The 12,929-nt window shown below is 40.3% G+C and overlaps 1 protein-coding gene across 1 annotated transcript in view; it reads left to right on the top strand.

Moving 5' to 3' along the window:
• Nucleotides 1-12,929, top strand: part of IQGAP2 (IQ motif containing GTPase activating protein 2) — a 132,512-nt gene that overhangs the window by 99,388 nt on the left and 20,195 nt on the right. Inside the window, exons 14-22 of the mRNA XM_075726007.1 lie at nt 864-954; nt 5,461-5,622; nt 6,844-6,986; nt 7,994-8,164; nt 9,703-9,786; nt 10,491-10,562; nt 10,729-10,798; nt 11,120-11,328; nt 12,062-12,211. Of these exons, the coding sequence (XP_075582122.1) occupies nt 864-954; nt 5,461-5,622; nt 6,844-6,986; nt 7,994-8,164; nt 9,703-9,786; nt 10,491-10,562; nt 10,729-10,798; nt 11,120-11,328; nt 12,062-12,211 (1,152 nt within the window). The remainder of the gene's footprint in view (nt 1-863; nt 955-5,460; nt 5,623-6,843; nt 6,987-7,993; nt 8,165-9,702; nt 9,787-10,490; nt 10,563-10,728; nt 10,799-11,119; nt 11,329-12,061; nt 12,212-12,929) is intronic.

Raw genomic sequence — 12,929 nt, 5'->3', positions numbered from 1 at the left:
GGTTTTTTTTTCCTGAAATATTTGTATGTGTATGTACTTCTAGATCTTTATCGAATCAGTGCATTCCAGTTTCTCTCACCTATTATAGACCTGGCACTCCTATTTTCTTTTAAGAATGAATTTTGTTCCCCCACCTACTGGATTAGATTTTAAATGTCACTTTAGCTCCAAAACCCTGTTTTCTCAGTTGAAGTGTTAGTTCTTCTCCGAACCTGGGCAGCCAGAGCAGGGTTGGTCAGTGGGGATGCTGAGCCCACTTTCTTGCACCTTCTATTTTAACCTGGGTTTAATGCCATGCACTGTTAGCCTGTAGGAAGAATGAGACCTGCTCTGCTGCATAGTTCCTGAAATGTACGTCACCTGTGTTAAGTCATTATTACTAAACCTGAGCTGTCGTTCTATGTCAGTTTTCACTGTTATTTTCTAATGCAATGTGTACTCAGGTGTACATGCGGATCCTTTCCAAATAAGGGATTCTGAAAGAAAGCCAACTTCCTGCAGTCGTTTTCATGCTACTCTCACAGTGCTTCCTGATAATGTGTGGTTTTATTTGACATTCAGATTACTTTGCCTACACACCGTGGAAATGAAAACATTTCTAGGTTCACTGGAAATTTTTATTGATCTTCAGCAGGATGGTGTCTTCTACACATGAAAACTTTCAGAGATTTGTATTTGAACAGGAGTTTACTCAAGTCAGTAAATAGAATATGAACGTGTTTTATTGCTGATTTTAAGCAGTCCAATTCTTTTTAGTGTCCAAGGGCCTCACAAGAGATCGTATATCAGAGCTCTATCAGTATGTTCAGACAACTTTTGTTATAATTCAGTTTTTTCAAGGCTTTTCTCTATCTTTTTTCCAGGAATCCCAAGATGAATCGGCGCTTCTGTGGCTAGATGAAATACAAAAAGGAATCAGTGATGCCAATAACAATATAAAAGAAGCTGCAATCTGTAAGCATTAAACTGCTTCTGCATTGCTCTTGTTTTTCTTAGTCTTGAAAAACTGAAATTTGTAATTTATTTTTTCCAATTCAGGGAATTGTGGCAGCCCTTTAAATACATCAAAAGAAATGAATGCATGTTCTTTGTCATACTGAAATTAGGGTGACTTAAATCTCCAGGGCTGCTGTTGGTTTTATCTAAAGTGGTAATCCTTAAGGCTTGGCTAATAATTTAGTGGATTTCGTTATATAGGTTAACATCACGACCAAGATTTCTAGTGTCAGGGTATCTTCACATAGCTGGTGAAACAGAAGGATATGTGAATGAGAATGGATATACTGTTCAGCTTATTTTGCTTATATAAGACTAAAATCTTGATGCATGGTTTAAGAGCAAATTCTCATATGTTTACAACTTTGTTTATTCCTGTTTCATTATAATGGCTTTTATTAAGTGCTAACAACCAAAATTAGGAACATATTAACTTTAAAAATAGCATAAAAAGAGCACTCAGGCTTTTTGGAGAAGTGCATGCTCTTCCAATCTGTACAGAGGGGGAAATCTGTAGGAAAAATGCTGAGGCTTATCATGTCAGAGCATTGTGTACTGGATGCACCCAACACCTTCTGTCAAAGTTTGGATTGAATATAATAATTTTAGAAAAATATTCATAATAGGTAATAAACTTTGGCAAGTAATGTAGAAGCAAGTGTAGCTGGGTGTATGGGGCACGCTGGAGAGCACGGTGGCGTCCCTACCTGTTCCTGCCTGGCGCCAGCACAGACCAAACAAGGTTGTTAGCTTGGCATTGGATATTGGTTCACCTTCTGCTTGACTTTGTGTCGGGTGAGTCACTGTTGCCTTCTTTTGCACCCTAAGAGCTTGTGAATACAACTGCTGAAGTCAGTGCATTCCTGTAGCACTGCATTCAGCCTTCATTAGTGCAGTGCGGCAGCCGGTGTACTTACAGGCAGGCTATGTCAGTAGTTAGTGCTAGGGAAGTTGTGGGTGTAAGAAAACACACACAGCTAGCTATTACAAAATTTTCTATCCCTTCTACAGAAACACTGCATTTAGTGTTACTGTTAAGTTTGAACTGATTTTATTAATTAAGACAGTCTTAATGTAACCAGTCAGATACACTGAAGACTCTTGAAGTATTTTTGTAGGTCACGCATTTGTAGTGAAAAGCACCTGGCTTGTGTTTTCTGAGATGGGGTCAGACGCACACACATTGTCCCAAATGAGCTCTTGTACTCAGGAGTGCTGATACCTTCTTCTGTGGACAAAACCAGCTTCCCATCAATGCCACCCGGAGGCATGAGGAAACGTGAGCACAGAGAAGGGAAGGAAATAGGTGTAAGTTAAAGCTAAAGAGTGACTTGAAAACATCCTCGTTTGTGTGCACTGGTGTAAAAGTATTAAGAATATATCTCATAAACGGCCTGCAGAAATTAGCACAACATTATCCATATACCAATACCATACAATGTTGCTAATGATAGGCCACTGCTCCATGCACTAGCTAACTGTTGTAGTAGAATATTTTCATATAATCTGTTTGTAGTAAATGCACCACTTTTCACAATCAAGTATGATCAGTAGAACTGTTTTAACAAGTCACTTGGAAATAACTACTAATCTCCTGTACTCTGCCCTCTTGGTTGAAAGGAAGCAGTGTCAGCACAGCACATTCTTGAGAAGAGCTCTAAGGTTCTGCAGCTAAAAACTGAGATTTAAAATTTCCCCACGGCATAGAACCTGACACTTCCTATAACAAACACATCCTGTCTCAGGAAGTTAGCATGTTGTGTTCACGTAGGCTAAACTTTAAGTTCAGCTCAATCACAACTTGTAAATGAACTTTTATTTTGATCTATCTCAAAGATGCTATTTTTGAAAGGCAAACAGCTCCCCATTTCCCACTCCAAAACTTTTGCAAGGCAGTCAAAGATTTATTTTTCAGTCATAACAAAGTGGTTTTTTGAGACTGCTGTAGTAATGGCAATAAAATAAGCAGTAAAATAAGAGTAGGTACCAACAGCTGTACTGAAACAGTCTTGATCCCTTCCAAACTAATTTTTATGCCTTATATAAATATTAAATACTACAATATTAAAATTTTAAAAGGCTTTTACAAACTGTCTTTCTTGTCAGTAAAGGACTCTACCTTGTATCTTCATTTAGGAAGACATGTTCAGTAAATGCTGGTGCACTTCTTAATTCTTTGTGATGTTTGCTGTGCAGTTTGCACCACCTTGTTTCACTTCTTGAATCAGTTCAACCTTTGTACTCCTTATCTAAGTGGAGGACAAAATGACATCGGCCAAACATTGGCTGTATAGCCTTCAGGAATAGACAGCAATAGCGACCTTAGTCTTGCACAGGAAGAGCCTGTCTGTCAAAGCAGGATCTGTCATGAGAGAGTCCATGTTATAGGAAAAAGCTGATCTTTGGCCCTGTTGAGAGTTCAGGCTTATCACACCAGACAGCTGCATCTTTGTAAATCATAGCTGTTTGAAGGGAGGATGGGTGTGGAAAAGAGCCCTTCACAGTGTAGATCTGGTACTGGCATCCTAAGTGCTGCAGGAGCAGACTGGAGCCTACAGTTCTGCTGCAGCTGGGGATGGCTAAGCTCCATTTAGCTTATAGTTTTACATTGTTCACATGGCCCTTCTTTAGAGCAACAGCCGCAGTATTAATTGCTAGCACTTCAATGGAAAAGAATAATTTCTGTTGAATTGTAGTTTTTTTCCCTACTAAAGACTTTTCTTATGTTTTCCTTCAAAAATAAAGGCATAATCAATTAGAAGATGAGAAAAAGCCAGGCGGTATGGGACCTACAGAAACAAGTCTTAGCTAGGTTTTGTGCTCTTTTGTCTTTATAAGAACAGCTTCCAGTACCTGTTGAAAAGGTTGAAAAGGAGGAAGAAAAGCATTCAAATATGGGTGATCACAGTTGACAAGGCACATGGGACTGTGTACGAGTAGGGCTGAGCTCCCAGAGCCACCTGGGCCAGCAGCAGCAAGCTGGTAATGTGTGGCTTCCCAGTTTTTCCTGCTTCCTTGCTGCTGAGGCCGGATGCCTGGGCATCACGATACCACAGCTATGGTACAAAGCCATCTCCAGTCTCGTGGTGAGCACATGCGTGCTTGGCAGGGGTCTGTTTCAAAACACAGAAAAATAGCAGGATGTGATCTGGTAAAAATCCAGATGGTGGTGGTGTCGTGTCATGCATTCACTTTGTTTCTCAGCTGGCTTCCAATGGATTTGGAGATTGATCTGTTGCTGTCTAGCCAAAGCTACGCATTCCACTTTAGTCAAACTAACCATGAAGAAAAACTGTTTCTCTTGCTGAAATGCTCTCCTGCTAGCTCAGTCTCATGCAGTGCCTCCTGTATGTAGGCTTCTGATACTGAGCACCTTTTGGGTCAGCTCTGTGTAGGCAGAGCACTGGGGATGGGGGGAGACCTTTTTTTGTATTGATCTGAATATACACAATATAAGGAAAAGTGTTTGGCGTTGCAGTGTGAAGCACAGCTGTGGGACGCAAAGGTAGACAGGTTCACTTAAGCTAATAAATAATGTGTATGTTCTAGCCATATGTCTATTCACTTGTTCCTCTCTGTGTGGATCTTGAATTTATATGTGAAGGAACACCATTAAAGACCAGAGGAGCAGTTTCTAAAGCAGCATATACCTCTAGTGTGTAAGGCACTTTGAAGTGGCATGTGCTGCTACATGCTGCCAGGTGTGGTGGTATCAGCTCCTTCAGCAATGATGGGACCTGCACAAAGCAAAGGACACTTAGGAAGTCCTGAATCAGAGTATGGGTAACATCGTATAACCTCAAAATTTGAATATGCTTCACCTCTCAGGGCACTTTTACATGCCTTGGAAGCAAAAACTCCACGCCTGGCAAACTCAAGAGCATGAATTTGCTGTATCAGCTTTAAACAAGCTCCCAGGGGGTGAGGACAAGAAGGGTCACTTCAGGATCCCAACTAAGATGCTGCTAGTGTTGCAAGTATTTACTCAAAGCAAACAGTTTTTATTCTCATTTTGTATGGTAAAAGTGAAGGTGAAGGTTTTACAGCTTGTAACCTAATTGACTTCATGCATCTCTAGAAGGCTCCCAAGAGATCAGCAGATGATGGCCTGTCTGTTAGGGCAGGCTGAGTACCTGCCATCCTCAACCCCTGCCCTGGTGTCACCTGGTGTGTCACTTGATGAGAGAGTAACTATGCCCTCAGACCGCTCTCAGTTGTGCTGTGGCTGCATCCCAGCCTGGGTGGAGTACACACTTTCTATCTAACAGCCTTGCTGTTCTCTGAAATACTTGTTCTCACAAGCATGAAGGAGGCTGCAAATGGGTGAAGCACTGAATTGCTGTGTATGTCATGCTGTCTGTGTGTGCCAGCCTTAGAAGTCCATTATCAAAGCTGCTGGAGGCTAGAGTTGTGGGTAGGTAGAGTATAAACCACTTAATTTTCTATGTCATTATTTTACCCTAGTGGCTGTTGGAACATCAATGATTAACAAGAGCTTGGAGAAGGGTGATTCACAGTCAATCCCGATGATACTGCAGTCCAAGTTTGGATTACGAGTCATTCCTGAGTGTGCTGAAACCTACTTCAGGACCCTCTCTGAAGCCAAGAACCTGAAAACCAGAGAAGGTAAAAACCTTCCTGAATAGGACAGTTCCATGTGTCTATATGACTGAGGCAACTAGAAACCTAGCACAGAAAGCTTACCTAAAATCACTGTAAACTGAGGAAGACAGTTGCTGCTTTTAAATCTTTTGAGAAATGTGATTTTTACGTGAAGCTGAACTGTTGCACACATCATCCAGACCACAGTACATGCTGAGAAATGAGTCTAGCTATTTCCAGAGTCTAGCTAAGACTTTCTAGGGTCTCAAGCTAGCCTCTGAGTGAATCTAGGGCAGCTTCTCTGTGACTGTCAATAGACTAGTCCATCCACTCAGAAAACCATACTAGTCTCTGATTTTTTTTTTTTTTTTTTTTTTTTTTTCCCTGATAGCAGATGCAGAGACAGGTCAGGCTGCACGCTTCAGCCTTACAGGTTACTGTAAAAGATCAAGCCAGGCTCTGCCAGTGTCCATGCCCGATTTATGGTCCCTGTGCATTGCCAGAGTAGCAGGTATCAGCAAAACCTGGGGCTAGAATCTGTCCATAGCAAGACGATGGGATGTTTTGTCATGTTAGAGCTGCAAGCTGGTCATAGCTAATGCAGCCAAGTTCAGCCGACAATTTAAAAAAAAAAAAAAAGAAAAGGTTATTGTCAATGTAGTACAATTTCTTACTGTGCATGGGCACGTTTCATCCTGCAGCATGAATTTTGAGAGGACATTTTGCACAACTGACCTTACAAGCTTTACTTTGGGGCCTTTTGTCCATGAGGAAATGAGGCTTTTCCTGCCTGTCAGGGTACAGCCTTGTTTACCAAAGCACTAAACAAAACAATGATGTGGATATAGGAAATGTCCCATGTGAGCTGTGTCAATAAGGCCAGCATTTGGCCAGAAGACATGAACATTTTTTTATAAACCTGGTCTCAGTTCCACTTATGTGAGTGATGATGGAAGACGTAGCACACATTGTTTCAGGAGCAAGCACTAACTTGGCACGTTGGGGTTTGGAGAAGCTGGCAGTGGAGCTGTACTAACCTCATAGCCATTTCATTGTAGAAGAATGAACCTGATCCACCTAACTGTTCTGAAAATATCCTTACTACAAACTGGCTCAAGATATATAGTGACTTTGCATGTAAAATAGCTTTGTAGCAAATGTGGAGATGGGAAATGGGTAGGGAGGGCTGTAATTTATCAGTGTAACAGGGCACAAATGTGTACTAATGGTATGTATTGCTTTTAGATTCTAATGAAAGTCCATGGATTAAACTTGTAATGAAAAACATGTATGATTACTATTACAATGTGGAAACTGAGAAAGGTATCTGTGTTGCCCCTGAAGGAGTTGTACCAAAAACTTCATGGTTAACTGGTGAAGAAATCCAGGTAGGTGGCTGAAATGTTTGCTTTTATTGCAAATGCAGCATAAACATTTGAGAGAGAGAGAGAGAGATAGCAAGACGTGGCAATATCAAGGGAAAAGGCTGTGCTTGGTGAGACTGAAGATCACTTTAGTTCAGTATCTGCTTCTGACAATAGCAGCAACTTAAGTCTAAGCAGACAGTGACAGCACTGCATCCTGTCTGATGTCTGACAATGATTCAGGGACTTCCTAACTGGAAGTTACAGCATTCCTTTTAACAGTCACCAGCAGACACCGATGGAGGAAAGTCTGCTGTAATATCCTTTTATTTTTTTTGGACTTCGTATTGGCCTATGAAAAGGAATTTCATGATGTATTTGGGGGCAGGTGGAAGCACCATTTTATGATTAAATCTAATCATCTGACAGTATTCTTGTATCTCCAAGTTCAATAGGATGAGCGTGATACTTGAACTCCCTCACTGCAGAGGTTTTGCGTTAGCATGAGCTATAACTTAGAACAAAGTAGATCACACAAGCTTCTGCACAATTTGGGTTTTTTTATTGTGATGCAGCCCATCTAGGTTACAGGTTCACTCTGCTGCAGAAACAGCTCAAGTCAGCACAGGTCCTTCTGAAATTCTGACTGCAGAAATTCTTGAGTGTGCTTCTCTATCAAGAGCTCCCTGATTCAGTTAGTATTTCTAGATGTCCGACTTCTACAAAAAAATTGTAAGTATTAGGAAAGCAGAACTCTCCTAAAGTATAAAAGAACCCCCTCTCTCAGAATAGCATATCCAGCTGAATAACTGAGGCTTGAAAGGAATTCAGTTACCCTTCATATAAAATTCCATGGTAGCAAAGCAGCTCTGCCTTCATACTGATTAACATCTAGGGGTAAATCAGAGGAGCTTGGATAGGATAAACATAAGTTATACAGATGATGGAGAAGAATACAAACCAAATTCCAGGATGTTTTGGGCTTGAGTTTTTTTGCTTTTGAATGACCTTTTTCCATGATCTCTTAACAGAGCATTGTTGGGCAAGTTACAGCAGATTACAATCGAGAGCAGCTGTGGCTTGCTAATGAAAATCTGATTGTTCAGCTGCAAGCCCAGGCAAGGGGATTCTTAGTCAGAAAAAATTATCAGGAGAGGAAAGCATACCTTCAAAACCAGGAACCATCTGCCATCAAAATACAGGTATTGTTCTAGAACAAGACAGTAACATGGCTTGGGCAACTTTCTGCATGTGACAGGTGATGTGGCTGATTACTACCACTGATAAAATTCTCAAATAGGTCTGTCTCCCTGTTTTCCTTTGCAGCAGTTCAAACTTCTACATCTGCAAATGTGTTTTTGTCCTCATTGGAGTAACTGTGCTTTTACATAGCAAATATCCAGTTTTAAAAGAATGGATCATATCCACCTGCAGTCTAAGTTACTTCAGTGGGGGAAGCTCAGAAATACATAGCTCTGGCTTTATTCTGAGGTGCTCAGGTTTTGTGTGGGACACCTAACTATGCACAGGACAAGGTCAGAAGGTATTTGTTGAGTACTGAAGCAAAAATTCCTTGGCAAAGCATGACTTAAGAAATACATTCCTCTCTAGACTATCCCCACCTGGAAGTGGCTTGCCTCTGCTCCATGAAGTCATAACTGGGCAGGGAGTGGCAGTATTTCTTGGACGTCTTCAGCTGTCTTTAAATTGTGCAAGGAAACTTTCTGCTGAGGGTGTGAACACTAACAAATGCATGCACACTGGTTTTAAATGGTGAAATAGCCCCTTCCTGTTAGAAGCCATTTATTCCAGTCTTGAAAAACAATCAATCACACGCACACACCAAAATTATAGAAAAATGTACAACTGATTTTTTTTTAATCTACAGTAACTTAATTTAACAATTCATGATGATAAACACCTTTACCACTAGCAGCTGTCATTGGGATTGGTTTTTCATTTCCTGGCATGGTGTCTGAGCCGTTCTTTAGGACTGTGCTGTTCTTTAAGGAATTAGCATATGTGAACAGGTTCAAAAATATGGAGAAATGTAGGCAAATAAAGTTGTTCTCTGATTGTTTTCTGTGGGCATTAAAATAGCAATTACTTGTGAAAAGACAATAAGTAGAAGACAAGGCTGGTGTCACTGGCTGGATAGAGATGAAAGGCAAAATATGGTAAAGGTGGTAAGAGTATCTGCTATCCCTGTAGTTCGGTTCCTTGCCAAGAGTTTGCTCCCAAGCTAGTAAATGAAGAGACAAGTGAGGGAATTGGGAGGTTGTTATCTGTGGTACAAGATAATCCTCAGTGACTGGAAGACCAGAGACTTGGGAAGGAGGCCAGACCAAGAACAATGGGGGTCCAGCTAGGTAGGGGACAGCTGTTGGTTGTAATGAGCAAGAGCTGGCTGAGTCTTCCCTGTGTGGGGTGAAGCCAGTGACTGGGATGCTAAAGGATGTGGGTGTATTGGTGATAAGAGTAAGGAAGGCTTCAGGGTAGGGAAGGAAATGGCATTGGACAGCAAAGTGTTTGTGCTGAGATTGGCCAAAATTAGCATGAAATGTATCGGGGCACCTTAAAAATATAGAGGCAAGATTACTTACACTTTAGTTCTTTTTACCACAATGGCAGTTTTTCTCTACAAGATAAACACTGTTAATGATTTCAGTGTATATGTGTAGATTTTAATAAATACTAGTTTCTTATTAGTAATAATGGTCTCCTGCCTTTTATAAAATAGGCTTTCTGGAAAGGATTCAAACAAAGGAGAAGCTATATTGACAGATTAAAGGTGCTTCAAGGCAATATTGCTGCTGTTGTTAAGGTAAGATCCCATTGTGTTTTGGGGCCTGGGTATGCTTTACGCCTTGGCTTCGTCCTCCACCACCTGGGAATGAGAGACTAGGAACACAAACTGGAGGGACTTGTCCTCCAGAAATTTGCTTGCTGTTGAAAGTTGTTTAATTGACAGCTTAAATAAATTGCTTCTTGAAAGTTCTGTGTTTGACTTCTATCAGGCTTTGCTGAACTTAAGTGGCTCGTAATAGAGACTTCCTTACGATTTCCTTTCCATAATACTAAATTAGAAAATATTTGAGCTGAGTGTGGTATTCCATTAAAAGCTGTCAAATCTATCTGTCTGAAATGTGTTCACTTTTCTGAGATGCTAATGGGATACTATGTCATGAGTAGATCATAGATCCCATCTAGATGGGATATTGATCTCCTGTCTCTGAAGCAGACTGGTTTACAACTGAGAGCTGAGACTTGAAAGTAGAAAAGACTCCCAAAGATAATGCTACACAGGGGTTGTAGAGCCTTGAGCTCAACTTGATATGTCAGTCGAAGCCCATTAATCTGGTTACTGGAATGTAGGAGCCCAGTGGTACAGTCATCTACGGCCCCAAACATGTGAGAACAGCATGCCTGCAGAAAAGGACTGTCAGAAGCAAGTTTAAAACACACACACAAAAAAACCAGTTTGTGCAGTGTCCGTTAAGTTTTTGTTTAATTTTGTTTAATTTTCAGATTCAGTCATTGGTCAAAATGTGGCTAGCAAAGAGAGCTTACAGGAAACGCCTGCAATACTTCAAGGATCACGTAAGTCCTTTTTCTCCATTTTGAACATGAAGCATTAAAATAGGGTAATACGACTGCACGTGCAGTTTTGGGAATCTCAGGAAAGAGGGCACAAGTTCTGCAGTGTGTTTCTGAGCAAGAAATGTGTCATAACTAGATTCTTTTGCCTAATCTTGGTCCCTTCCAGAATGATGAAATTGTGAAGATACAAGCATTTCTCAGAGCAAACAAAGCCAGGGAGGACTACAGAACACTAAGTAAGTGGTAATAGTTGAATGTTGTGTATTTGGGGAGAAGTATGTTACTGTGTTCAGTCATTTTTTTTTTAAACTTTCACCCAGGATTTCTCAGTCTCCTATTCCCCTTCAAAAGCAGGTGCAAGTGTTTGTAAACCAATTGTTTTACATCTGAAACTATTTTGGATAGCTGTACTTACACAGTATGACAAAAATATTGCTCTAACTGGCATAAACTTCTCTCTGCAGTTCCAAAATTTTCTGCACAGTGGTCAATTTCCTGAGGGTTTTAGGAGTGTTCAGTATTATGTCAACTAAAATGCCTATTTACTTCAACTATAGTTGGTGCTGAAAATCCACCCTTGACTGTCCTGCGCAAATTTGCCTACCTCTTGGACCAAAGTGATTTGGACTTTCAAGAAGAACTAGAAGTAACAAGGTTAAGGGAAGAAGTGGTTACAAAAATTCGATCCAATCAACAGCTGGAGAAGGACTTGAACTTAATGGATATAAAGATTGGACTGCTGGTGAAAAACAGAATCACTCTTCAGGTCAGCATGCTCTGTTCAGGGTCTCTTGATAGCATGCACTGAGCATTTCTGTGTGTTGAAGGAGCTCAGGATTACACAATCACAGCATGGTTGAGGCTGGAAGGGACGTCTGGTCTGGTCCAATCCCCCTGCTCAAGCAGGGACACCCAGAGCCGGTTGCCCAGGACCATGTCCAGAGAGCTTTTGAATATCTCCAACAGTGGAGAATCCACACCTTCTCTGGGCAACCTGTGTCAGTGCTTGGTCACCCTCAATTAGTTAAAATAACTCCTGATAAATTAAGCACTTTCTTTGCGTGTCTTAAGTAATCTTGTCAAAATACCTTGTGGTAGAGGTTACTCAGTTGTCCTGAGTGGTATGTCAGTTTGCTTCTGAATGTCACTGTTTTGCTACTTGTGAACAACAGTAATTGCTTGGCAGATTTTTGGCATCTTTTCTGTGCTAGAATGGAGTAGACTTCTGATCATATTTGAGAGCTTATTCATTGTTAACTAAACGATAAGCAAGTCTGCACGAGATCAGGTTTCCCAGATGGTCATTGTTGGTAAGCCATATTGGTGATAACATAAAGATGTTCAAAAGACTGGTTAGTGAATAGAGCAGCAAAATATACAAAGTTGCTAATGAAGGCCCTTGGAGGAATATTGCATTTAACATAGTGGGGAAAATGTTAATTTTCCCAGTTTGCCTTTTTTGTGAATATAAAATCTAGACTTTGATCATCTGTCTGCAGGATGTGGTACTGCACAGCAAGAAGCTTAACAAAAAGAGCAAAAGTCAGCTGGAAGAGATGGTTATGGTTGACAAACAGGGTATCAAAGGTTTGAGTAAAGAGAGAAGAAAAAAACTGGAGGCTTATCAACATTTATTCTACCTTTTACAGGTAAATCTTAATGTAAAAATTAACACAATATCAAATTGCTAAAGAAAAACTAGAAATATATTGCTTGCTTTGTTTTAGTGATTGTAGTAGTGATTATGAAAAGATTTCCAGAGTAGTATGCAGACTGCAGCAAATACTATGATCAGCTTTGATCATTATCTCATAATATAATATGATATGTATACATTATAGCTTTTATCAGCTATGATATTTCCTGTAACTGAGAAAATCTTCGCTGTCTTTAAACCGTGCAAGAAATATAGCTGTTTTTCTTGGGAATAACTTCAGTCCATACTGACAGCAAAGAGAAATGTTTTCCTCCATACATCTTTTAATCGATGTAAAATACTGTCACTATTACTGTGCATTGTATGTGGTGGAAAGGAAGCTGACAGCGTATAATGCATCTGTTGTTGTGTTCTTTTCATGTCATCTCACTGAAGTTTTGCTAGAAGAATTTTAGATCTTCCCTGAGCAGATGTCCTGTAATACTTAAGCGGACATATAGTATGCAATGTCTTTTTAGTGGATAGCTACTGTCATTTCATAAATTGTCATTGCCATCAGATACATCGACCTGATGCACAGACGTACTGTTTGGAGAGACTACAAATAAAATCCTTACTGGTGCTACTCACAGATATTTAATTGTGCAGTATTCAGTGTTTCTTAAGCATCAGGATTTGGAAAAAGTAAAGCCAGTGTGGAAAACTGATAT

This window comes from Pelecanus crispus, chromosome Z, assembly GCF_030463565.1.
Source record: "Pelecanus crispus isolate bPelCri1 chromosome Z, bPelCri1.pri, whole genome shotgun sequence".
Lineage (NCBI taxonomy): Eukaryota > Metazoa > Chordata > Aves > Pelecaniformes > Pelecanidae > Pelecanus > Pelecanus crispus.
The sequence above is the reverse complement of the archived record's forward strand: the minus strand, read 5'-3'. Positions and strand labels throughout refer to the sequence as shown.